This window comes from Lemur catta, chromosome 18, assembly GCF_020740605.2.
Source record: "Lemur catta isolate mLemCat1 chromosome 18, mLemCat1.pri, whole genome shotgun sequence".
Classification (NCBI taxonomy): domain Eukaryota; kingdom Metazoa; phylum Chordata; class Mammalia; order Primates; family Lemuridae; genus Lemur; species Lemur catta.
The window spans coordinates 43,195,107-43,222,580 of record NC_059145.1 but is presented as its reverse complement, the minus strand read 5'-3'; the positions used below and the strand labels follow the sequence as shown (position 1 = coordinate 43,222,580).

General features: G+C 43.6%; 2 protein-coding genes and 1 long non-coding RNA gene across 16 annotated transcripts in view; 1 reads left to right on the top strand and 2 right to left on the bottom strand.

Moving 5' to 3' along the window:
* SLC6A20 (solute carrier family 6 member 20) overlaps positions 1 to 8,570 on the top strand; it is a 35,175-nt gene extending 26,605 nt beyond the window's left edge. The window contains exons 8-11 of the mRNA XM_045529816.1: positions 724 to 928; positions 2,666 to 2,825; positions 5,243 to 5,408; positions 6,134 to 8,570. Of these exons, the coding sequence (XP_045385772.1) occupies positions 724 to 928; positions 2,666 to 2,825; positions 5,243 to 5,408; positions 6,134 to 6,283 (681 nt within the window). The 3' untranslated portion in view covers positions 6,284 to 8,570. The remainder of the gene's footprint in view (positions 1 to 723; positions 929 to 2,665; positions 2,826 to 5,242; positions 5,409 to 6,133) is intronic.
* On the bottom strand, positions 430 to 14,659 carry LOC123623090. 12 transcript variants are annotated; one of them, XR_006729782.1, is made up of 4 exons: positions 14,567 to 14,659; positions 9,318 to 9,447; positions 3,166 to 5,227; positions 430 to 1,559 (listed from the first exon to the last, which is right to left on the bottom strand). It is a non-coding gene; the product is annotated as an uncharacterized LOC123623090 (long non-coding RNA). The 12 variants fall into 12 exon arrangements; XR_006729780.1 differs by lacking the exon at positions 9,318 to 9,447 and having other exon boundaries at positions 3,166 to 5,231; XR_006729778.1 differs by lacking the exon at positions 9,318 to 9,447.
* Positions 14,660 to 14,726: 67 nt separating this feature from the next.
* SACM1L (SAC1 like phosphatidylinositide phosphatase) overlaps positions 14,727 to 27,474 on the bottom strand; it is a 61,505-nt gene continuing 48,757 nt past the window's right edge. For all 3 annotated transcript variants that reach the window (XM_045529814.1, XM_045529813.1, XM_045529815.1), the window contains 8 exons: positions 26,182 to 26,280; positions 23,501 to 23,639; positions 22,349 to 22,418; positions 22,161 to 22,233; positions 21,328 to 21,421; positions 21,119 to 21,211; positions 20,040 to 20,097; positions 14,727 to 16,589 (listed from right to left, as the gene is read on the bottom strand). In XM_045529814.1, the coding sequence (XP_045385770.1) occupies positions 16,453 to 16,589; positions 20,040 to 20,097; positions 21,119 to 21,211; positions 21,328 to 21,421; positions 22,161 to 22,233; positions 22,349 to 22,418; positions 23,501 to 23,639; positions 26,182 to 26,280 (763 nt within the window). In that variant the 3' untranslated portion in view covers positions 14,727 to 16,452. The remainder of the gene's footprint in view (positions 16,590 to 20,039; positions 20,098 to 21,118; positions 21,212 to 21,327; positions 21,422 to 22,160; positions 22,234 to 22,348; positions 22,419 to 23,500; positions 23,640 to 26,181; positions 26,281 to 27,474) is intronic.

The window sequence follows — 27,474 nt, the reverse complement described above, 5'->3', positions numbered from 1 at the left end:
TGGAGGGTGAGGTGTTCTAAATCTTATTCTTGCTGGCTCTTCACTCACAGTGATATCTCTTCTGGGCTAGGAAATCCCTGCTTATGAGCTCATTGCTTAATCTTCATCTCTGGGAGTCCTGTGAGTCTGAACTGGAGAGCCTTCCCCCAGGGTGGGTTTGCTTTTGCTTCTTCTGATGGTAGCCAGGCAGCACCCCCAACACCTGACCCTTTTTGACTCTCTTGGGGGGCTTGTCTTTAAGCAGGGGTTCCAGGCTCAGTTTCCATAATACTGTCTCTGCAACAGCATTGCCAGAAACCCTGCCCCCCATGGCTGCGTGCTGGCCAGGCCGGCTCCCCACCATCAGGGTTCCTGCTGCCCTAGCCCCACCATCCTCCTCAGTTCCCAGGTCTCAGAACACCTAGTCAGTCATGACATTGGAAGCAGAAATTATCCAAACATTGTTTTATTATATTTTATCCAGAATTTACATAAGCTGGGGCAGGAGAAGGGGACCCAGTGTTCCAGGCTGACTGAAAGTTCTGCACATACTTTGCATGTGTGAACTCCTGGCAGCTCCTGTTCCTATCCAGCCAGCTGAGCCCAAGGGCTGGTCTACACTTGGGAGCTCCAGCCTCAGAATGTGGCTCGTTCCAAGGTCACCCAAGCTGCTTAGCACTGGGTGTGTTTAAGGAGACTGTAAGTTCTTTGTGTGGGTAACTGGTATCTTCTCGCCATGGGCAGGCCGTCCAGGGCACTGGCCTGGCTTTCATTGTCTACAGCGAGGCCATTAAGAACATGGAGGTGTCCCAGCTGTGGTCAGTGCTCTACTTTTTCATGCTGCTGATGCTGGGCATTGGGAGCATGCTGGGGAACACGGCGGCCATCCTCACCCCTCTGACTGACAGCAAGGTCATTTCCAGCCACCTGCCCAAGGAGGCCATCTCAGGTCAGTGGGCAGCCAGCAGAGGAGGTGGGGGCCAGGGAGGGCCGGGAAGAGGGGTGAGCAGGGAGTGCATTTCCTCCAGGGCCACGTGCTGGTTGACATGGCCACAGAGGGCTGCAGCAACCTGACCGCAGTCCTGCCACGCCTTCTCCTTGGAATCCAGGGACTCGGGCCGTGTGATTCATCCTGTGTCTTTTGTTGTCCACGTAACAGGGAAGTGAAGTGGCCATTCCAACCTTGGAAAAGGCCCAACTCCCCAACCTGGTACTCAAAGCCCTCCAGGGTAGAACCTGCTTTTGTTTTTGTTTAACTGAAGTATGACAATTATAAAGTGTACATTTCTTAAGTAGAAACGCAGTGAGTTTTACATATGTATCCTCCCAAGTAACCAGACCTAGGGCAAGAGACAGAACATCCCATAGCTCACAGAGCTCCTTCATGCCCCTCCCAAACCATCTGCACCTTCAGGGTCTCCTCTATTATGACTTCTACATTTTATGGCTTTTTCCCTGTTCCTGAACTTCATATAAATGGAATCATACAGCACATACTCTTTGTGTCTGCTGTCTTCACTCGAAACCTGTGAGGTCCACCCATGTTGTTGCAAGCAGCAATTGTCTGTCTCTGTTTCTGCCTGTGGAATAATCCATGGTAAAAGCACATACCATAGTTTTTTTATCCATTCTGCTGTTGATGGGTGTTTAGGTTGTTGGAGAATGAACTGACTTTTCCAAACATCTCTCATGGCTTCACTCCACCACCCATCTGTTCCGTTTCTGAGGACCCTGTGGCCAACCCCCTCTGCCTTTGATGACATCATTCCTCTACATCCAAGATGAATCATACCCATCTCCCATCCCATCTCCTCAAGTCCCAGCTACCCCAGTTGCAGCCTCCCACCTCCCACTTCTCCAGAGTCTGCTATACTTAGCATTCCTCCTTGGACCTGGTCTCTGCAGCCAACACTATGTGTGCCTGTAGCTCCCGGGCCGGCACATAACCTCTTTCTCCTTGTGTGTTCCCATCAGATGGCAGGGGGCTGGGTGGCTGCCAGTGTGTGGTGTGGTGGTAGAAAGGGCACATGGGACTTTAGATTCACACACTTCAGCGGGGTGCCCAAGGGAGGCAGCCAAAGGAGACTGGGACAAAAACCCAGGTCCAAGGGCCTGGGTGTGAATCCTGACTCTGCCACTGATGTGCTTGGGGATGTTGGGGGCATTACTAGACATCTCTGAGCCTTGGCTTCCCCATCTGGAGGATCTGGGTGAACATGCGCTTCTTCCCCAGCCCACCCCACCCTTCTGGTTGGATAGGAGTCCTCCCGAGGAAGTCCTGATGGGGTAGCCCATGCTCAAGCTTCCTCCCCTGATTCACATGAGCTCTGGGGCTGAGTCACTGGGTTAAATGGCATCACCAGACCCACAGCCTGGGTGGGTTCCCGGGATAGCTGTGCCCACCACTTCTGTTTTCCCATTGAGCTCAAGCCCCCACCCCTGTGGGGCAGCTCAGTGAATTAACATCTGTGACTCCTGCTGGCACGCCTTGGGGCACCTCTGTGCCCCCCAACACCCAAGGCATATACCTCCAGAGAGGCCACACCATGACAGCTCTTCCAACCCCTGTGGATGAACCAATTGACTGAAGTCACCTTAGGGGCCTATGGCTCCTGCTGCCCCACAGAGCGCTGGGGACCAGGTGGGGAGTCTCAGGCAGGTAAACCTGCGGTGTCATGGCCCCCAGGTCTGGTGTGCCTCATCAACTGTGCCGTGGGCATGGTGTTCACTATGGAGGCCGGGAACTACTGGTTCGACATATTCAACGACTACGCGGCCACGCTGTCCCTGCTGCTCATTGTCCTGGTGGAGACCATCGCCTTGTGCTACGTGTACGGGCTGAGGAGGTGAGGAGGCCCGGCCCCGGCCCGCAGCATGGGGAGAACACAGCCCACAGGAGAAACATCCGATTCTCACTGTGCTGCCACTTTAGGCTTGGCGTCGTCGCTCTTGGCGTCGTTGCCCTTGGATCTCAGCTAATTCTCTGCCTGGCTTCCACCCTCCCTTTGCCTTCAACCAGTGTCCTCTCTCTGTCTCCTGTGCTTTTGCTGTGTGTCGTGGGATGTTTGTGGGTTGACCCTGCGGGACCCCCACGGCTTACTGGGGCAGGAGTCATGCCTCCAGGCACGAGATGCTCTGACCATCGGCCAACAGCAGTATTTTTCAAGAACCGTGCCCCAAATCTACCTGTAGTCAGTCGGGTTCCGAATCCTGGTGCAGCACAGCGAAGCCCCGGGATGTGTCAGTTCTCCCTGGGTGACAGGAGGTGCAGCTGGGCGAGAATCACTGGTTTACAGCTGCCCTTCAAATTCGGGTGTGCAGCAGTCCCTGGGGGCTGGGAAAGCACGGCCGCAGGGCCCCACACCCAGAGGTTCTGATCAGGCAGGTCCGGTGAGGGCCAAGAATCTGCCTTTCTAGCCAGTTCCCAGGTCAGTCCGGGGCCCACACTTTGAGAACCACTGGCTGGGAGAGCGAGCTACTTCGAGTGTGGCCCCAGAGCAGCGGCAGCAGGGAGCTGGGTAGGACAGAATCTCAGGCCACCCAGTCCCGCTGTGGCTGGTACTGGTGTTAACACCACGCCCAGGGCGTCTGTGGCTCATCTCACTTGGGGCAGCGCTGGGGAGTGGGGTGGGGGCGAGGGGCATGTCTTCCCCAGTCTTTTCGGAGGCTCCAGGCTGACTTGGGGGGTGGGGGGAGGAGCGATGACACTCTAGGAGGCAGGTGTCCCTGGAAGGGCCGGGCTCCTGTGCTCCGAGGGACCTCCCAGGATCAATTAATTTGGGGGCACAAGTTAAACAAAGCCAGATCAATGTCTTTCCTGTAGGACTTCTCAGAGCCTCAAAGACAGCTGTGGATCTCAAAGACGGGGTCATAACTGACAGCACTTTCAGAATTTACTTGGTCAAGGACGGCCCTGTACCGCTCCCCTTGCCTCCCCTCCGCACCCTCCGCCAGCTGCTCACATTTGAGGACACCCGTGTCAGGGTGACCAACTCTCCCGGTTTCCCCAGCACTGCGGGGTTCCCTGGGACGTAGAACTTGCAGTACTAAAACCAGGAAAACCCCTGACAAAGGGGGACAACTTGGTAACCTGGGAAATGCCAGTCTAGAGGGAGAGAGATCCGTCCCCGGAGAGGGCGAGTGTCTCAGGATGAAGAGAGAAGGCTGGGAGAGAGGAGTGAAACCTGGGGCCCGCGGAGGTCGCTGGAGAGGGGACACATGTCCATCGAAAAGGGGAGGTGGGAAGCGATGGGGGTGGAGGGGAAACAGCGCCCCGAGAGGGTGGGAGTCACCTGCGGCGCGAGCGGCCCAGCGGGGTCCTTCAGCTTGCTCGGGGACACTGCCATCTAGTGGCCACCGGCCGCATCGTCCTGCCTGCTTTTCTGCATCTGGCTCTTCCCAGCTTTCCCTGCAAGAAACAGAGACGGGGCGGGCGGAGGGGGTGGTGATGGGACAATAGGACCCTGACACTTTCTGACCCGTGTAGTTTTGAAAGCCCCAGGCTTTCAGTTGCATGGGTAAGCCTTCACAGCCCAGCGCCCAGAGGCCAGCTACGGCACCACCAGAGACCAGGTGGTGGTCTCTACGCAGCCCTGCATGGCACCCAGGACAGGCAACAGGTCCCAAGGAGGCAGGGACTGTGGCTGTGGCTGCAGCTGGTGACAGTCACACCCTAGCCCCTCCTGCCACGGCTGCCTGTCCTGCCGTGGAGAGCAGTTTTAAAGGCTCTGGCCTGGAGGCAGGAGGCCAATCCAGGGTCTGGGTTTCATCTGCCACTAGCTGGTGCCCTCAGGCAGGTGGCATGTCACATTCCCAGGCCAGGGGTCTGAGGTTTGGCCCTCCCACTGTCCCAGAAAACCTGCTGTGGTTACAGGGGACAAAGAAATTCTACTCTGTAGGTGTTTCTAGTAGGCAGCAGGGTCGCTGATAGTGGGGTGTTGGGGGAGCAAAGCTGCCCTAGGGGCCCTTGACGCTAAGAACTGGCCTGACAGACGTCCCCAATGCCACCTGTGCCCACCATTTCTGGGGCCACCCTTCTGGTCTATGCTGGCAGCCCTCACCTGAAGGCCGGCACCAAGTTCTCCTCTGATGGCAACTTACCTGGGGTGCCCCAGCACCCCTCCCCCAAGAAGGTCCCAGTGGCCACGTTCAAACATCGGTGGTTCCCAGAACAGAATCTTCCTAAGCCAAGAGGGAAGTGTGAACAGGGCCCCCTCATCTGCGGCAGCATGGGTACATCAGACTCTTCCTGTCTTCCAAACAGATTTGAAAGTGACCTGAAGGCCATGACTGGCCGAGCTCTCAGCTGGTACTGGAAGGTCATGTGGGCCGGCGTGAGCCCGCTGCTGATTATCAGCCTCTTTGCTTTCTACCTGAGCGACTACATCCTCACCGGCACCCTGCAGTACCAAGCCTGGGACGCCTCCCAGGTATCCGCTGTCTCTGCAGAGCTGGCACTGGGCCCCCAAGGTCACTCGGGCCTTTAGCTTTCTGAAACCAGGGAACGATATCCATGGTGCGGGTGGGTTATTTGTCACAACATGGAAACATCACCAAGGTATTTTAAAAACACTCAGTCCGGGACAGCAGAGCTGGGCTTTGAGTTTTTAAGCATGTGCTGCAGGGAGGAGAGTAAGGTGCCCTCCAGACCTTCCTGGGACCTCGCCCCTGGGAGATGGGAATAAGCCCCCCCGCGAATCACTAGTTCCTGCCTAATGAGAGTGCCCTGAGCGGCCACAGCCCTGATGCAGAACATTTCCACCTTCACAGAAGTTTCCATTCTGGGCTAAGGGTAGCCCCTGCATTTAGGTGCCCTGAAAGGTGCCTCAAGCATAAGGCCCTTGGCTATTCCTGTGGCCACTCTTCATGGGTTGCCCCGAACCACAGCTACACACACACTGGTTGGGCGGGCACTGTCAGTCCTTGCTTATGGGAGAGAAGGAGAGTGTGGGGAGTTGGCCCTTCCCTCCCTCCATCCCCGCATACTTGCTCCTGAGCTGCAGAGCCAGGTGGCCCCAGGGGTAAGGATACCTGCCCCCCCCCACTGCCCACCCCCCCAGCGCCTGTCCACCACGCCTGGGGGCCTGAGGCCTGAGGCTTGTGGGGACAGCGCTCTCAGAGGTTTCTTCTGCTGACGCTCAGTCTCTCCTTCCAGGGCCAGCTTGTGACCAAAGATTACCCCACCTATGCACTGGCTGTCATTGGGCTGCTCGTGGCCTCCTCCACCATGTGCATCCCCCTGGGGGCCCTGGGGACTTTCATCACGCGCCACCTCAAGAGGGCAGACACTGCCCCGGTGGCCTGAGAACTGGGCTTCCTGGCCACTCACTGTCTTACAGACACTATTTACAGGCAGAACCTCCTCGGCTGCTTTTTCCAATATTTAAGCCAGAAGTCCTCTGCCTGTCAACTTCCTGAGTCCCTAAAGCAGAATCAGGAAGGCGTGGAGGAAGAAGACTCCCTCAGGAGGAGACACACCCCGGGAGAAGCTGCCTTTCCTCCCTCCGCCTGCCCTGAAGGCCATGCCACCGCCCCTTGTCACCAAGGGAGGCAGGTGAGAAGGCCAGTCTTGACGACAATTGCTTCCTCCATTCTAGGACAGTCTTAGAATCAGGGCACATTGTGAGCTGAAATTGGACTATAATTCTTATGGGACCAAATTTAAGCAATTTGGTGCTTTGCTGAAGAGACACTAAAATCTTAGAGGGTAATCACTCTGTTTTGAAGTGCCTGAGGTGACATATTTGAATGTCATTTGTGCAAAATTAATTCTTTTTTCAGTCATAGTGAATATGCAATATATGTGTTCTCCTTCCCCCCTTTAAATGCTAGTATGATTGACCATAAAGAAAGATGACCTTTGTTTGGGGACCCCAGCGGGGCTCACCTTTCTTTAATCTAAGGTCTCTCGCGGTGGGTCCAGGAGCAGCCCTCTCTACAACATTGCCCCCGCCACAGTTTGCAGCCCCAAACCGCAGGAGACTGCAGACACCTGCCAGTGTCTCAGTGCATTGGCAAAGCTATTGGACGCTACTCTGAGGATGAAAATGAATCCCAGTTTCCCACAGACTTAATGTTCTATTTTTGACATCATGGCCAACTCTATAAAGACCACAAATATCACTTGCAATCAATTTTAAATTATTTATCTGTACATAAGTTTTCTAAAATGTATATAATTCAAACAGAGCATCCTGTAACTGAAGACACGCCGTATTTATGATACAGTACTAGTCCACCATGCCAATTTATCTTTTTTTTTTTTTTACTGCAATACAGCAGGTCAGGGTTACCCCTAAAGTGAGAGGGTCTTTTCCTGCTGTAATGGAACAGTGAGTGCTTCACTGAGATCATGGAATTCAGGAGAGTCTTTTTGGGTATATTTGTAGACTGACACTTAACCACTCACTTGGGATATCAGCCGGAGATACCTCTTTTTTTTTTTTTTTTCATGCTGTAAACTTCCCTAGGGCAAAAACAGGCACTAGAAAGGCCTCTGCTGTCTCACGCTACCATCTCATCAATGCTTCCAGCTTCACCTGATGTCCAGTTATAAAAAGATCATTTGACTTTCCAATGTGTGAACTAGCATTTACTTGCCACACATATTCAGTCTTCTGATTTCTCATTGGACGGTTCTTTAGTGTCAAAAGCCTCAGACGTGGAGGCTTGCTGAGTGGGCGCACTCAATGGCAGACATGGCACAGCATCCGTTCCTGAATCCTTAAGGACCTGTCCCCTCCTCTCAACCTGTACATGTGGTCATTGTCTTGTAACAGGGGACCACCATCTCCTGGGGTCTGTCATCAGGCAGGGTATGTAAGCTCTGAACACCAGGTAGCCTCAGGAGTGAAAAGGTAAATGTCCCCCACCTCGCCACCCACCCCAACCACCTGGGCGCATTTAAAACTCCAGATGCCCCAGCCACGCCTGGGACCATCCATCAGGCCTGCTGGCGGTAAGACCGGGGCCTCAGTAGTTCCTAAAACTCCCCAGGTGATTCCAATATGCAGCTAAATCTGAGAGCCAGGCCCCATTTAAGAAAGAAGGAAAATGGGTGGTACATTTAGGAATATTTACATCAAAAATGACTTTTAAGAGTTTTGAAAGCATTTTTGAGCATTTCCAACTATATGGAAAAGCCACTTCTTCAGCATAATTTTTGCTCATGGAAATCAAATAGATGAGGTGCCACTATTCCACTATTACAGAATAATGTGTGTCAGATGAAAATGTTTCAATTTTAAGTTTTAGTCTGGTTTCTGTGAACTTCATGAAGAGAAGCACATTTATCAATAATCCTCTTGAGGCAGTAAATCCTGTCTCAAAAATTTTTTTGCTATTTTGTAGGTACTACACAAAAGTGGTCATACTGACATTTGTCCACCCACCCTCCAATAAGCTGGAGAGAAAAAGGGACATTCCATCCCTGCACACCTAACAGTCACCATGACATTACAGCCAGATTGTGGACTCTGTAAAGCTTTCTATTTTTACCGGAACCATAACGATCCTTGACTTAGCTCTAAGAAATCAAGTAGGAAATAATTTTTTTTTTTTTTTAGCAATTGTCATAGTAAATAAAACCCTAAGCAAGTATGTCTATAGTTTTTGTGTGTGCGTGTTTTTTTTTTTTTCTTCCTGGTCATTTACTGGCTGTAGTTAAGGCCTCACAACACAAGATTTTTACCTCATTATGTAAACAAACACACAAGCTAATTTTGAAAAAAAAAATGTAAAATAAAAAGAGGAGGGAAATCCATCCAATCTTTTTTTTCTATCACCTTCTTCCGTGTTTACCTTATGCAGCCAGTGAAGCCACACCAACATGGTGGGTGGAATCTATCACACAAGATGTTAGATTCCATACGAAAAATTAGAAAACAATATTTCTAATTTTCTGGATTTACAACAGAATGAGAGCTTTTCTGAACTGCTGCAGAATCCTTCCAGCCTTTTTAAGAGTGCTCTGGGCTGTACACCCACCTCTCAGCATCTCTTTGGCCATGGCTGTGCAAAACCACATTAGGGTTGAACGTGACCTTAGGACCTCACCTGAGGGGGAGCAGGGTGTAAACGATCGTACTGGATTTTTGTGTGAGTTACTTTGCATGGAAAAGTTAGTTTATGGCTATTCTCAGTCTATAGGTGGAAAAGCTGGGGCAGAGAATTAACTAGCCCATGACTTACCATCCTACATCAGTCAGGGGAAGCAAAAAAAACCCAAACAGATTAAATATCCCATTGCAAGACAAAAAGTGCATCTACAAATTTTTAACCAGAATTTCTTGACCAGTCTCTTAACATATGAGTGACTTTTCTCTCTACTGCCCACTCACCTGCATGGTATCAGCCTTTTTTGAGATTACTCAACTGGTGCATTACAAATGAGTCCCTGGGCAGGTGCTGAGGACAGTGGTGAACAGGACAGACACGGCCACTTGCTTTTATTAATATGACACTTACATTCTGGAAAGGAGAGAGACTCATAGATAAATGAGATGATTACAGACTGTGATCATTTCTAAGAAGGAGATAAATGGGCCAATGTGATGGCGTTAGAAAGACAGGTCTTTAATCAAATGGTTGAGAAGGAGTTTGGTTCACAAATAAACTGAAATTTGAAGAAGAAAGAACTAGTCATCGAAATTCCTAGAAGGTCTATCTAGGAAGTGCCCACAAGTGCAAAGGCCCTGAGGTAGCAAAAAGCAGAAAGGAGGCCTGTGGTTGGACTGGGAAGAATGATGGGAGGTCAACTCGGAGGAGTGGGCAGGGCCCAGGTCACATGAGGCCTTGGAGACCACAGCAAGGAGCTTGGATCTCCCCTGAAGAGCAATGGAACATCCAATGTGGGTCTGGCATGATCAGATTTATGCTTGAAAGATCACTATTGGTGTGAAGGATGAGAGGAGAGAGACATAAGAGGAGAAGCTGGAAAATCACTCCAGAAGCTACTGTAACAAGCCCATGGAAAAAGATGGCAGCATGGACTTGGAAATAGACAAGAAAGTGGGCAGGTTTGAGTTACATTTTGGAGGGAAAGTTGCCAAGATTGCTGATGGGCTGGATGCATGGCTGACGGGAAGAGGAATAAAATGCTTGACTAGGGGTGGATCTAGTGGCATTTCCTGAGAGGGGAAACGGGGACAGAACTAGTCTGCAGAGTATAAGTCAAGAGCTCTGGTAACCACGTTGTCTGAGGTGCCTGTGAATCAGGTGACAATAGCCGTTAGCCTGTTGAACATAAGAATCTGGAGCTTTGGGAAAGTTCTGAGCTAGAGATACAAATTTGGGAGTCACAGTATGGAGATGTCATTTAAAGCCACAGGTCTAACTGAGGTCATCTGGGGTGCGAGTGTACAAGGAGAAAAGAAGAGGGCCTGAGACCAAGGCCTACAAGATTATGTTTTCAGACATGGCCCCAGATTCTTTTCCATCAGGGTCTGTGTCCTCTCTCCCTGAATCTAGGTGTACTTGTGACTGCTTCAACCAAAATAAAATGACAGAAGAGACACCATTTGACATCCAGGGCTAGCTCATAAGAAGCCATGCAACTTCCACCTGGTTTGCTGGAACCCTGAGCCGCCATGTATGAAGTCCCACTACCAGAGACTGCCACATTGCAGAGGCCACGCGTAGGCGCTCCAGCTCACAGGACTGGCTGAGTCCACCTTCCAGCCATCCTCGCTAAGACACCAGGCCAGCCCATCTGTCAGCCCAAAACCACAAGTGACCTCCAGCAGTGCCATATGGAACAGAAGAAATCACCCAGCCAAGCTATGCCTGAATTCCTGACTCACATCGTGAGATTACTTCCCAGAAACAGGTAACTAGAAGAGGGATGAAGGAGAGATGAACAGGGAAGGGAGCAGTGAATAAAGTGGAACAAAACCCAGGAGACGTGTGGTCCCAGAAGCTCAGAGAGAACACTCAATTCTACACATGACGCACCACCTGTACTTCCTACTTTTCCTAATGTCAAAGTCTATGTTTAAACTCGACTCCAAAAGCAGCTTAATTTAGGACATAAAATGTAACACGATATTTTAATGGATGATACTTCAGCTTCGTACAGTTAGAATAATAAAGGGGCGATAGGCATGTATCACCGAAAATGGTGAGTGCACAAAGACAAACACCTAGACCTTTGGCTAATACAAACAAAAACAAAACACAAATTCATGCTCACAATAATCTATAAAGGGAAGTGTGAGGAACAAACAGACTGGGACCAGGGCACTTGTCATAATTAAATGTCTCAGCTCCTTAATAATTGGTCCGTCCAGTGAAATCGCATCCATGGAGCCTCTGCACAGACGTCCAGCACAGAGGAACGAGGCCAGTGGCAGGGAAGGATGAGAGCAGGACATGAAGGAAGACTCCCAGCTGTAGATTTATCTGGGTCTCACGGCAGGTGTGTGCACATGTGCATGTGTATGGGGCGGGGGGGAATGTTAGGAAATTGCCATATGGATAATAATCAAAAAAGTTATAGTTAAGGGACCATCAGGTCCAACACTCCACTGAGGTTCAATAGGTTAGAGCTCATGTTTTTCAACTCTGAGGCCAGAGTACTCTCCCCCATGCTAGCCTCGTCAAGAATGACTTCCATGGAAGACTGATGCTATGAAATGCTCTATGAATGAAACATTCCATAAGCTAAAACATTTGGGAACTGCTACATAGTATATACCCGCTCTAGGAGAGTCACTTTTCAAACCTCTGACAGGTCTTGCAGTTTAGACAACTCTGCTTAATCCCATGTTCACAACCAGTTCTCACCACAGATCTCTGCTTTCAAAAAACAACTACGAACATATAGAACTCACATCACTCCAAAAAACAACTACAAACATACAGAACTCACATTACTCCGAAAGACAGTCAGGAAAGTGCATTATATCAAGCTCTTGTCGTACCACCTGAGGAGCTGGAGGGCTCAGTGCGCGTGGCAGGGCCATTCCATGAGGAATAGATCTCAGCAGTGAAAACACACAGGCCAATGGAACAGAAAAGAGAGCCCCAAACACCCACAAGTCGAGGGAACGTGACAGATGACAGTGGTGGCACTGCAGACCAGGAGGGGTAGGATTCAGCAGCCTTCTCAGCAACTGGCTACCCCCAGGGGGAGAAGAACACTGGATGCTATGCCAGATGGCGGTGAACGCTGCCCTCTCAAGGCCTCAGTGATTCAGGCTTGGCCCGGTGACCAGCTTTGGCCAGTGAAATGCGAGGAGATGCCATGTCACTTTCTAGAGGAAGCTTCTCCCTTTTCCTTGTGCCAGGACAACTGGCGATATTCCAAAGAGAAGCTGTTCCATCAGTCCGGTCCCAGAATGCAGGTATGGAGCAGAGCTATATCCAAAACTTCAAGGATACACAGTATGAGAGAGAAATAAACTTTTTTTTCCAAAGCCATTGAGATTTGGGAATCATTTTATACCACAGCATAATCTGGCCTATCTTGATGGATACAGACCCTTTCCTTAAAACCCACTGTCCAAAGTCAACTGTGGATGGAATAAAGGCCTAAAAATGAACAAGCAAAACCACATGAAAAGGAGTCCCTTGGAGTTGAGCAATATGGTCTTACACAGGCACACAATGTGCTAGGAAAACACACTCAACACCACTGAAATACTTTTTCATCAAAAGTCATCATAAGAAAATGAAAAGACAAGCTACAAACAGGGAGAAGATGTTTATAGTACACATAATCAACGAAGAACTCTCCAGAATATAAAGAATTTCAACAAATCAATAGGATAAAAAATCTAACAGAAACAGGCAAAAGACCTCGACAGGCACAGAACAGGAAACAGATGGCCAAAAACAAAACTATGAAAAGATGCACAATCTCATTAGTGGTCAGAGAAACGCCAGAGTGAGATACCATTTCACACCTGCTGGATTAAAAAGTTAGGAAGTCAGGCAATGGCAAGCATTGGTGATAATGTGGAACTAGTAGGAACATAAACAGCATAACCCATTTAGAAAATAATTTCATGTTATTTTGTATATTTCATACCCATAATTCTACCACTGGGCATAAAACAGGGAGAAACACTTTCCCCCGGGGAGACATATGCGATACTTACAGCAGTACGAGTATGAGAACAAGCAACCAGAGACAACTAAAATATCCACCAATATTAGACTGGACAAAACATGAATTGTCATCAATAAATCCAAATGAATACCTGCCTTGTAATATACTCATTCAATGTAAACAATAGTTAACAGGAGTGGACCATTGCTATAACCATCAATGTGGATGAACCTTAGAAACAATGCTGACTCCAAAGGCAAGCTGTGGGAAGATACACACAGAATACCATTTTTATACACTTCAAAAACCAAGCCAAACATGGCCAGGCATTGTGGCTCATGCCTGTAATCCTAGCATTCTGGGAGGCCAAGGTGGGAGGATTGCTTGAGCTCAGGAGTTCAAGACCAGCCTGAGACCCCATCTCTACTAAAAATAGAAAAATTAGCCAGGTGTCACGGTACACCCCTGTAGTCCCAGTTACTTGGGAGGCTGAGGTGGGAGGATCGCTTCAGCCCAGGAGTTTGAGGTTGCTGTGAGCTAGGCTGATGCCACGGCACTCTAGCCCGGGCAACACAGTCAGACTCTGTCTCAAAAAAAAAAAAAGCAAAACAATACACTTATGTAGTGTAACACATGTGTTAGACTAGGAATAAGTGCAAGGAAATGTGAAAAAAATTATGAGGCTAATGGTAATCTCTCTGGAAAGATATAGGAATCTCACTGGGAAGGAGAGCATGGGCTTCCAAGGTGCAGGTTCTTTTCTTCCCAACTGTCTTACAGATGCCCAAAAGCATAGGAGGGGAAGAGTAAAGCTTTAAATAGAGCTGGGGCATTGAATCCTTGCGAGCAAGGCACCTTTCCCAGCACTTCCTCCAAAAAGGGAAGGTAGCCAGGAGTTAAGGATAAGAGCGGCATGGGCTGTGCCCTGGCTCAGGGGAGCCCTGGATGGGGAGTTCATGGCATACCTGTTGTGTCTGTGTCCCTTCTCTGCCCTCTCCACCCCTCCTTCCCTTTCTCTCTTTTGGGCTAATTTGCTCCACAGCATTAATCGGAACACCTTGGTCCTAGCATAAGCCCCACCTCCTCCAGGAAGCCACCTGATTCCCTCCAGTGCCAGCTCTGTACCTCACCTACAGTACAAGTCCTAATGCATACATATACATACATTAATATATACACATATACATATGTGTGTGTCTGTGTGTGTGTGTGGAAAGAGTGAGCAAGCAAGCGTGCAAGCCGTTTCCAAGAAGTTTCATCTCACTTCTCACACGAGTGAGGGCCTCCTAGGTACAATGGTGTTTCTTACATCACTATTTCCCTCATGCTCAGGGACAGCTTCCTGTGGTCTGAAGAGAAAATTTTCTAATAGGCAATGTTTTCCCACTAATCAGACAAGATCTGTATCACTTTGAAAAACAAATTACAATTCGGAAGTGGAGGATACTTTTTATGGACATTATATTTTACTAAATACTTCCCTGGTCTTACCTATAACTAAAAAAGTAACTATAAGGGTATATAAAATTTCTTACGTACCATAACTGGAAAGCAGCATTTCAGAAGCTATTGACTTTCTTGCTTATATTGTCTCATTTTTTTACAATGACCATGCATTGCTTTACATGATTTTTTAAATCCTACAATAAAAAAGAAAATCACTTTTCAAGATGAAGTACAGGAACAACACAAACAGTAGTTAGAAAAGAATATGACATTTTATTTGCACTTATGGCTGTGTATAGTACATGAATTTGGAAATAAAATCATTGCAGGGTTCTGAAATATTGATACCTTAAGATGTAACACACCAACATTAGTTCATTCCCTACAGAGCAGCTGCATTAGCAGTTCAGATTTGGTCTTTGTTGTAGTTACCGATGTAAGTTCTTAATGTGAAATGCCCAGTAGCATTTAAATAATATATTACAGTAGACATGAATTAAGTTTCAGTATTCCATCTTTGGAACAAATTATGTTTATTTACATGTTAAGAATAGGTAGCTATATTTACTTACTCTATTGTTAGTTTTAATGATTGATTTTAAGCTACAGAGGGTTTTTCCAGCTCTTATTTCCTTTAGATTTTTTAAAACTAGCAACTCTTATTAATGTTTATAAAAGATAATGTTGGAAAAAAGGTAATGTTGAAATAAAGGCGCTTTTAGAAATATTTAAGGACAACGTAAGGTATCACTATTGGAAAAAGACCGTACATATTTTCAAGCACAACACTGAAATATTGTAGCAGTGTTTAATTGAATTGTTTTAAAATAGTGGTAATTATACTACCTTACATACTGTTCTAATATTTAAATCCCATAATTACAATTTGAATATACAATCTGACTTACAATTAGAAATATGCACAGCTTCTGAAGCATATTTTTCAGGTTTGTTTTTGTACATAAATTAAAGTTTAAGTTGGTCCTTGATTTGGAGGACTATAACTACCGGGAAGCACTAAGTTTCAGACACACTTATTGATAGCCAACAAAATCCTTGACACAGTGAAAAGCATCAATAGTTCCATGCGTGGAAAAGCAGCTGTTGCCCCAAGTGCAATATCCAATCTAGCACAAGACCCTCTCAGAGGCCTGCATGTCTCAGTGAGTGATCCCCAAAGAAATAAAAATGTACAGCTGACGAGTCAATGGTATTTTCCACACTGGGGCAATCCTTGAAACAGAGGTGGCTTTGGACCTTTAGCATAGGAGATAGACTTTACATTCTTTAATTTTATTTACAACCTTTTAAAAAGATAAAGTATATCTGAACTCTGTGATCACACTCCAGCAGTAAGAGCTGACTGAAGTCATGAGGCAGCCTGCTGGAAACGTCACAGAACCCCAGACCCCGCTCCCCTCTTCCCTACCATGAAGTCACAGATGATCTCATCAAACTACTTGATGTCTGTAAGAGACTTATATTTTATAAACATAGTTAGCTTAGCATTAAACTGTAATGAGAAGTCCAAAGATATGTGGAAAAGTATGCCTGCTAACTAACAGCGACTGCTTCTACAATGACAATAATGAAACTGAGATAGAAAAATAATTTTACTGTTTTAAATAAGGAAAGAAGCTAGAGTTTTTAAAATATATTACTTATTCTGCAACAGTTGATTAAATGGGCAATGAATAGAATCCAACGAATAGATTCAGCTTCTATTCTATGAGCTGAATTCAGGTTATATTTTAATTATAGAATAGCTTCAAATTATAAATATAACTCTCCCAACAGTAAAGAAACCATCAAGGCAGTAACATCAGATCAATTCTGTCATCACCTCACACAGAGCACAAGATGTGCTTTTGGATAAAGGCATTAAAAAGACCTCGGCTGCTGTGGAAAGCAGGTCAGTAAAGACTCCAATTCTGCATAATGGAATCTTCCAAGCCAAGCCGCTTTCCACAAACACAAATTCAGTCTATCTTTTCTTTCTGGACCAATCTAGGAGCATCGACAAAATCTTTGCCATTGTAAAGAATAATAAAAAATGTTCCAATGCTTGCAACTCCCCAGAAGAGCACATAGGCCAGTGTTTCTGTCCAAGTGTCACCTGTGGATGTGAAAAAACAAAGAGCTGATCAATGAAAGTTACTTGTTGATACCAGATCCAGTTTTCAGTAGGTTTGCACATCTTGACAACATTAAAGTTTACTAGTACATTCACAGGAAAAATACGGGAATCTCTTAATTAATGTTTAAACCAGCAGTTCTCAAACTCTGGCTAGCAACAGAATCCTCCACAGGGCTTGAGAAAGCATCAACTGTTGGGCCCCAAGAATCTACATTTCTAACAGGTTCCCAGATGATGCTGATGCTGCTGATCCGGAGGCCATGCTCTGAGAACCACTGAACTAAACACTATTTCATATTTTGTTACACAAATAATCATTATCACTTTTAGTGTATTTTAATATTATAAGAAACTATTGCTCATAGTTTAATTCACAGTTCTACCTATGACAGATATAAGCTACTACCAAAAATATCTACACAAAAAATATACTTTATAAAATATACATACTTCAGAAAAGTTAAAGTATGTAAAACAAAACCGAATAATATATTTTAATAACACATTTAGTACAACTGTGCTGATACATATTTTTCAAAGTCTGGGGTTCATGAAGGTTAGCAGCAGGCCAGTGGGCAAAGATCTAGCTTGTTTTACTCCTTGAATAGTTGATCCTGTGTCGCTTCTCTCCTGCAACAGTACTGGCCTCATCTGCAGATGGAGAAACACGTGAGAGGCCAACTGCCAGTAAGAGACTACACCAGGGAAGAAAACCAGCATCTAGACACCTTCCTGACAAGTTGCCAGAGATCATGCTGCATTTGTTTTTCATTCTCTTAAAAATCGCAGCAGGGGCTAGCAATCAACATTACCACACCCGAATGTCACAAGTTCATTACCGTGCAACAATTACTGACATGACATGTTACCATTCACAGGATCTCATCTCTTTTTACTCAAAAATATGTCCGCATTTATGTACTGGCTGATTCTCACAGCTCTGAGTTTTAAAATTCTTCTTGGATAAAAGAAGAAAGGCAGATCCTTATTAGCCCACTCTGTTGGACACTCCCCAAAGGAATCATCCATTTTATTCAGGTTGAGCTCTTGGTCTTGACTCTCCTGCCTCTCTAGAGGTTCTTTAGCTAAGTGTAGGTATAGTCAAAACAAAACAACAAAACTAATTTAACAGTGGAGTGGCTCCCCCAAAATGGCAACCACTAGGCAGTGTTTTAAAGAAAGAAGTCAGAGCATCTAGGGAGTAAATGAAACCAGCTGCTGGCCTCTGAAGACCCATGCTGAGGAATCAGCACATGCTCACCAGTTCTGTCCTCTTCCTTCCTGCTGCAAAGCCTGGCAAAGGACCCGCAGTCAAGCCACAGGCAATTCCTGTGCCCTCAACCTGTTTTAATACTGTTAGCCAAAAATGGTTTTTACATTTTTAAAGGGTTGTAAAAACAAAAACAATGTGCAACAGAGACCACATGCAATTCATTAAAGACAAAAATATGTACTATCTGGCTCTTTACAGAAAAAGTTTGCCAACTAGAATAATAATAGGATGGCTCCTTCCCCCTACTCAGCATTCCAGCATTTATTCAAAACTATGTCATTACTGTTGACCGTGCTGAACACTGAGGAGAATATGGAGATAGATGAACAGGTATGGGGACTCTTCCTCAAGAATAAGAGTCCTTAATTCAGCAAACATGTGCTGAGCACTTACTACATCCCGGACATAGGAGATAAAACAATAAGTAAGACAGAGTTTCTGTCCTCAAAACGTTGCTGACCCAGTGAAAAAGACAAGTACGTAAATCATTACCATACAAAGAGAAATATACACTGGGTATGTCAGGCACACCAAAGAGGTATGCTACTTCTGAAAAATAAATCTCTAGGTATTTATGAGGTTTAAAGATGAAAGTGCTAGAAGAGAGGTACACAGAGTGCTCTGGGGATCCAGAAAGGGAGAGATGACCTCTGTGTGGGAGAATAAAGGAAGACTTTGTGAAAGAGGAGCATGGGAATGGTGCCCTGAGGATGGAGGCATTCAGACAAAGGTTAGTCCAAGGAATCTGGGAGAGAGGATCAAGTCGGGAAGGTGCCCTTCTTCCACAGTGCCTAAGATTGCTCCTTAAGGTAATACAACCAAGTCCCAGGCTCAAACCCCAAAGCACAGGGACATTATTTAATGAGACTGCACTCTTCTCACTTTAATTTTAAATGCTCATTGACTTAGTAACATAAAAGAATATTAAGAGAAAAAAGAAAACCAGTAAAGACCCTGTCAGCTCAGGTTCTTAGCCAATTTTACTCCCCAATCTATTAAAATTTTGTTAACTAAAATAAAATTTAAAGCTCCCCGCACCGGCTGACTGAACGGACCCCCTCCTGGCCTGCCAAGGGGATATCCAAAAACTAAATTGCTTATCAGGAGGAGGGGGGGTCACACTGCCTCATCATGCTCCCCTCCCTTCTTGGAGATCTCCTTTGTAACCCATTAACAGTCTTAAGGATATGCAAGACAGACCTGCAGATCCTCAATTTACACAACAAATTTATGTCCAGTGGCTTGTCTCTGATTAACAGCTCCTTATCTTAAAACATTCCAAGCCTTTAGACAAAGTTTCATGTCTTTAACCAATTTCAAGTCAAAGAATCTTTAAACCCACCTATAACCTGTAAGCCCCACCCCCTTCGAGATGGCCCACCTTTTCAGGCCAAACCAATGTGTGCCTTCCACGTATTGATTTATGACTTTACCTGTAACCCCTGTCTCCCTGAAATGTACAAAACCAAACTGTAACCCAGCCACAGCGAGTCCACTTGCTCAAGGCTTCTTGGGCGTGGCTCCAGGTCATGGTCCTCAAATTTGGCTCAGAATAAATCTCTTTAAAATTATTTTACAAAGTTTGGCTTCTTTTCCATTAACAATTTAATAGGTAATATATTAATCCATTGGTAATATTTATTTGCTTAACAATAAGTGGTTGGTTAAATAAACGATATGTCCTTAAGTGGAAAACTTTGCAGCCATTAAAAATGAAGAACATGGGAAAACATTCATATTGCTCAATGGAAAAAGGATATCACAAAACTGTTTATCTCATTTTTGAAAAAAATTACATACTTACAAAGATTAAAACATCAAAATTTTAAGACTGGTTAGCTTATTTCTGAAAGGCAGGACAATACATAGTATTTTCTTCTTTTACACCTTACTGTATTTTCTATAATTACTATGTATTCCTTTGGTAATAAGAAAAAATGTTTTTAAAATATTATGTTTTAAAAAAAAAACCCAACCAACTATCAAACTACTAGCTATATGTTTTTCTTCCTGTCACATCTAGGGACTAATCTAATCTACTCCACTTTTCTCATTAAGTATAACAGGGCAACATCAAGTGTTGAGTGGACTCAAAAACTCAGGATGTTGTACAAGAAAGTTCAACATTCTAGAATGTGAAATAAGAGCAGACTTACCAGCCATAAGCAAGCAGATAATGCACATTGAAAAGGCAACAACCATGATAATAGGCAACTGGAAAAGATAATGGAAAGAGATCATCATTTAAGAATGATAATCAACTGCAAAATCAGTTGTACATGCTTCACTTGGAAAAATAGAACTCTTCTACAAGCTAGTATACCCAATATCTTTTTTCTTTTTTTTTGAGACAGAGTCTCGCTCTGTTGCCCGGGCTAGAGTGAGTGCCATGGCGTCAGCCTAGCTCACAGTAACCTCAAACTCCTGGGCTTAAGCGATCCTACTGCCTCAGCCTCCCGAGTAGCTGGGACTACAGGCATGCGCCACCATGCCCGGCTAATTTTTTTTCTATATATATTTTTAGTTGGCCAGATAATTTCTATTTTTTAGTAGAGACGGGGTCTCACTATTGCTCAGGCTGGTCTCGAACTCCTGACCTTGAGCGATCCACCCGCCTTGGCCTCCCAGAGTGCTAGGATTACAGGCGTGAGCCACTGTGCCCGGCCTCCAATATCTTTTTTCAACAAAACATCATTATTTAGGGGTTCCATCATAACTGCCCAAGTCTTTAGATTGGTTAAGTTATAAGATCTGAGGAAGTATGCCTTTGCTCCAAACAAAGGAATGCTAAATGGAAGGAGGTTCCCAGATGAGAACCCAGGACACTAGGCTTCCCTTCCAATCCAGGGCACTTTGTCCACTGGAATGAGATCCCAGAGAGGCTCTTGCAAAGTCTGGTGAGCAGAAGAGATAAAAAGGAGAAAGGGTTAAAAAGTAGTTTGCCTTGCATGTTATAGGCTTGTCTTTGAATTCCCTGAACATCAGAGAACTGAAGTTTTCCTGAAATGAGAAATCGTCCATATTCCCTTTGAGAGAGTATGAGGAAAAGAAAACAAATGCTCTAAAGTTATTTTACTTGTTGTCCTGAACTTCTCTTTGGGGAAACTTGAGTATTTATATTTCTTTTAATGAAATATAAAACAACATATAATAATTTAAATCAAGGGGAGCTGATATCATCTATCCTTTCATATATAATGCTTTTAACAACTAGAAAAACATAAAGGTTTCTTACAGCCAGGAATTTCCAATCCCTTGGAACACTTAAAGGACTATGAGATTCTAATTCATCCACTGAATAGTTTCCAAGAAATAAGTCTATGGAATCCTAGAACAGAAAGAAGGAAATTAGCAACTCCCCAAACTCACTATGATTACATTACTGAGGAACAATGCAAAGGTATAACCACCTAATGACCAAAAAAGCATCAAATATAAACTTACTTGTCTAAATCCATCTGAAAAGTTGTTCTTGTAATATCGTATTAGTGAGTTCCAGCCATCCATTATAAGTCCCAACTGAGTTCTCTTCCCAGTTCTGGTTAAAAGAAGTTTTAAGTTACAGATTTGTATACTAAATTCTCGTACTGTTTTATGGCCAATAAGCATATTCTATAGAAATAAGTTACAAAGATTTTAAAAATCATCCCTGAAAATACAGAAACATTTCACAAAAAGAAATTGCCTGCAGATCGAAGAAATATGTATTCTCCTTCTAAAATATTACCAAAGTAGGCACAAAGAGGAAAAACACTCAGTTCAGTTGTAAAGACAAGAAATATGAAGAGAAACAAATAGCCCAGGTTAAGAGGTATGAAACAACAAAGAGACTAAAAATCTCATTTTGCTCCCAGGGAACCCATACAGCAGAAAAAGACTCGAGTGCATGTGTAATAAATTCAAAATGTTCTAACTCCTCACTACGCAGTGTAGTCCTTGAAAGCAGCATTAGCATCACCTGGGTGCTTTTTAGAGATGCAGATCTCAGGCCCTGCCCCAGATCTACTGAATGAGACTGGTAACTCGGGTGCACAGTAAGGTTTGAGAAGCACTGTAGAGTTGTGTTTCTCAACCCTCCCCGTGCATCAGAATCCCCCAGGGAGGCTAAGAACCCACCAGCCCCTGGGCCTCATACCCCAGCAATCCTGACTTCATAGACTCAGTTAAGGCCCAGGTGTTTTGCTGTTGTTGCTATTGTAAAGCTGCCCATGTGATTATAAAAAGCATCAGGACTGTGAACCACTGTTGTGGAACGCTATTTTAAAAGCTTGGCTTGCCTGGTAAAGTCAGTTTTCAAGGCACCAGTTCCCGCATATTGTTTGGCACAAGCATTTGCATTGTCAGCCCAGGCTGTGAAAAAAAATAAAAAACAGCTGATAATAATTAAAATGACAACCAAAATTCTAAATCCAAAATATTATTTTAAAAATTGAGCAACTTTGCCTATATTAAGGAAATTACTTGCCATTTTTGTAAATCTTCTCAAATTCATCTTGTTCTTCAAGCTTTTGTCCCACATGCAAAACTCCTAGTCTCTGGAATAAGAACCACATCCATGTTTATGTGTAATAGATTTTAGCAGACATGATTTAGGAAGAAAAAGCAGACAGTCCCAAAATCACATCATGTGGTTCCTGGCTGCCGGTTGTAGGCCAGAAACACGTCTGTTGTATATAAAGGGACTCAGTTTGCAACAACCCTCTCCTGAGAGCACCCTAGCCTTTGTAACCCCTGCACTCCCTTGAGCCCCAGTACCACAGGGACAGTGGTGGGACTATATTCAGGGAAAGGAACAGGATGCCCCTCTCCGCCAGAAATAAAGTTGAATGCTTACTAATTATCTGGGCAGGAAACCATTTGGGATGCATTTTGTTTGCCCCTCGTAGCAAATTCCACTGTGATTTAGAACTTGGGGCTCTACATATGTTAAATTCCAAATAAAAAAAGAAGAAAAAGTTCACATCTATTTTTCTCATCAGCACAGTCTTAGTGGTAAAACAAAGCTGTGCCAGAAACTTTTACCTTGGAGTTAATATCCCTTGCTAGTAATAAGAGAGACGTAAATGAAAACCCCCTTGAGGTGCTACTTTTGTACTATTAAAATAGAAAAAAAATGTTTAAATAAAAATATCTAATGCTGGCAAGAGTTCAATTAAATGGATTCACTTATTCATTGCTGGTGTCAGCATAAACTGGTATGACTCTCTTGGAAAGTAATATATTTATTCAATATTTAAGCCAGTAATTCCACTTCTAGGAATTAACCTGAAGGAAATAACTCAAGTTAATAATAACATATACAGATATATTCTCTAAGTGTTATTTATAAACCAAAAATGTAGCAACCTAAATGGCTTAGTAAATTACAGTACAACACCACAACCATCAAAAACTATGATTACATAAATGCTAAAGGAAAATGACAAAATTAGAAATTATGCATACATGGAATGACCATGGTTATGGAAAATGTGCACACCCATGATGGCAAGACACAACAATAAAGTGGGTGTGGGTGGGGGCAGTATGAACAGTTTTTGTTATTGGTTCTTAAAAATGAAGTTTCTTTAATTTTTTGCTATATTGTTTTTCAGTAAAAGAAAAAAAGAATTTGCACCTGAAGTTGGGCCTGAAGTGAACGACGAGCTAATAAACTCTGGATCACATTGGTTCTGTCTAGACAGTCCATGCAATTGCTGCGGAACACGCCATCCTGGTTTGTCACCACCTTGCCCACAGAGTCCACTAGAAAATAACTAACACACATTTGTATAAACACTCTCATACCAAAGTAGGTCAAATCTACGAAGGATACAACTCTTGTAACGCGAGTCTCATTTCAGTGACATTATTAAAATCTGTAAATTGAAAGCTCAGACATAAATGTATGGTCAAGCATATTTGATTATCCCAGACCAAAAAGAAGTTTGAATGGCTGAGGTAAGACAGCCCCCACAATTCAAAAAACAGGTATAACATTAGAGGTCATCTCACCTAAAAGATGTGAAAAAGTACAGGTGGGAGTGTTATAAAGGTTGCTATGGACATCAGTCATGTTTCCCAAAGCCAGAAGAGGGTTTCCTTTAACATGATTACTCCAACTGTGTCCTGACATATCGGGGTTTTATCCCTGTATTATCTGTACCAGAATCTCCTGGGTTGCTTGTTAAAAATGAAGATTCTTGACTTTGAGATTCACTGAATCAGAATCTCTGAAGCAAGGATTGGATATTTTGCATTAAAAATATTTTAATTCTTTTTTTAAAATGCGCAATACATGCAAATAGTACAAAATTCATAAAGTACAATAGGGTGTTATTTGAAAAATAAGTTTTCCTTTCTGCCCTTAACCACCCAGATGTTTACACTGCAGCCAACCACAGTTACCAGTTCCTGTATTTTCTTTATTTTTAACAAGCTCCTCAATAATTCTATGAACTCAAAAACCTGAAAACACACAGTGTGGTGGTTAAGAGCATGGACTCTGGCAGCAAACAATCTGTTTGTTAGCCTTAGCACCTTAGGCAACTTACTAACTGTAGAACTTTAAAAAGTAAGTATATTCACCCACAAAAATGGAGGTAACAGCACCACCACTATTAGGCTACTCTAAGGTATGACTGAGGTAACATATAACACACATAAAGAACTTAGCAGGGTGTACTCTGGACATAGCATATAAGGAACACTAGATAATATTAACTTATTGAAATTATTCCCCAAAATCTGAAAGGAGGGAGGAAATGCAACAGATTAATCAAAGGCAAAATAAAAATCATGACCTTAGGAAGAAGGGCCTAGAAGAATGTGTTCAGACAAAAAAATCTACGTGAGGCTCATGCAGAATTGGCAAGGTTCATTTAGAGTTGGTATGTACACATGTGTGTACATGAGCACATGTGTGTTGGCACCCCAGTAGTACTTATAAAATAAATACTAGATATGTTGTAAATATTATTTCTTAAACTACACAGTAAGTCTATGAGGTAGGTATTATTATTTTCACTTTACAAATGGAGAAACCAAAGCTTAAAGATGACTAACTGACCCCTGGGTCGTGTGGCTAATTAAGAGGTAAACTCAGATTCAAACTGAGATGTGTCAGATCCCAAAGCCCAGATTCACTCCACTACTCCCAGAACCCCAAGGAAAAAAACAACTCAAGAGATCATCTAAAAGTTACCAGTGAAAGCTATATTGTCCCTGTGGATCACAGTGAATAGACACAGATTCTGATGTCAATCCTCCTCCTTTCTTACACTCTTGTATAGCAGCAATTAATGGGTGAACTCAAGAACGCACCCCCTCCAAAACGTGTAGGCCCAGCCAATGTGTACTCTAATAGCCCAATAATGATATAGGTCAATCTCCCTTTACTAGCTATGTTGGTGACAGAAACTCACAGAAAAAAGCAGATTTAAATAACTGTAGTTGATTATTTAATAAGTATAAAAATATATTTTAAAAAACTAAGCAAATGTTTATCAGAGAGGTTTTACCAAATTACCACGTAAACTAAAATTAAAAAGTTCATTTGGGTTGCCAGGTTTAGAACTATCACAGAGGCAGAACAAAATGACAGAATGGTTTACAGATTATTTCTTCTGGCTTTAAAATAAAATAAATAAAATATTGACATATTCACAGAGCACAGCAAACCTGTGAAACAATGATAAATAATACCGTAATCACATACAGCAAGTACCACAAAGATATTCAGACCTTTTGATCCATTAATTCTACTCTGAAGACTTTTTTTAAAGGAATAATATAACATAAGTAAAAAATATATATATACCCAAAGTGATGCACTACAGCACAATCTTTCATGGTAGGAAGAGAAAAAGAAATGAACTAGATGCTCAATATGAAGGAAAGCATTTAATTAAAACTATGCTATGACACATGAGAACACAAAAAAGCCATTTAACACTATCATTACAAAGACTATGTAGGCTAATAACAAAACATCTGTGAAAGAATGTTTTAGGGAAAACAACTGAATATAAAACCATAGTAAATCAAGTCTAATTATATAAAAATTTGTAAATATGTAGAAGATAATTCATAAAAATATGAAAACACTTGGGCTTCAGTCATTTTTAAGAGTTTAAAAATATTTCTAAGTCACCAAGTCTTATCTTTCCAGTAAAAAAATTAAAAATAATAAAATAGTATAGATCAGCACTGACAAGTGCTATGAATTGTATGTGTAAGTCTGCTAGATAATACATAATAAATATGATATATATATAAATATATCTTCTCCCCCATCCATAAGGAAATAATATAGCTTACCCTAATTCATCTTGCATTTCTGCTACCTGATCCAATAAAATACTTAGTCGATCCCATCTCATATTTCCACATTCCTTATGGAAGTCAAAGGCAATGTACCTATATCGAAAGAAAAGATATTTAGAGACTACCCAGGGATCATTTATTTTCCTTCTATTAATAGAAGGAAAATCAGCTTCCTAATAAGCTGATTTTTCTTTCTATATCAGAGCAGACATATTTCTTGGGAACACTGGAGCCTCCTTCACTCTGCATTTACACACACCTACATACCACACACATATACATACATACACATACGTACCCCGCCTTCTCATGCTCATACCTATTCAGAGGAAAAAAATATATACATATATCTGAGTACAATCACACACACACACACACAAACACACACATATATCTATCTTCACATGTTCTTCTAGGGACCCTCAGAAAGGAGCAGAGAATAAAAGCAAACACCAGTGAAGTGGGTGCAAGTACAGTAATCAGGTTTGCACTGTAAAGAGGACTAGTCCAACTGAGTATCTAGCATATATTTATTCTCTATCCCCATGTGCAAAGAATAAGGTCTTTTTTTTATTGTTTTTCAAATCAATTAATATGTTCAAAACGGTCAAACTCAATTCAGTCCAAAGAGGATTAGTGTCGGTGTCTGTTGTGTACCAGGGGTTGAAGAAGCACAGAGGACAGGATAGTCCCCATTGTGGTTCGTTATTGGCCATCGTAACAAAAAATCACTTTCTTTTGTCAATATATGTCACACATACATGTGGTAGAGCTAAATTCCTTATTTGTCAATCTGTAATGAGTTGTTTTCAGTTGTCTAATATTTAAGAGGCACAATTCTAAAAGTTAGAAGATATCCAGCGGTTCAGGTGTCCTACCATGAGCTAAAAAAGTTGCCCCTTGACTTATTAACCAAATCCTGAATGTCAAGGGAGGAAGAAAGTACAGAGAACCTGAGCACCACAGATATATAAAGAATCTCATATATTGTACTTCTGTCAAAATTCTTGCTCAGGATCGAGACAAGACATAAAGCAGGAGGACTAGAAGGACATTATACTCTCATCTGCAGAGTGAAAACTGAGGTGAAGCGTCTGCTCTTGTGTGACTCCCTTGGCTCCAACAGACTGAAGGGGCATCAACAGAGAGTGGGCTTCCAGCAGATAAAGAGAACCCACTGCTTCAGCAGTTACCTCTGGTGAGAGTGGTATCCTTAGCACAAAAATAGAGGTTAGTCAACTGAGAGGCTGACAACTTTGGGAAAACAAAGGGTGGGAGGAGGATTTT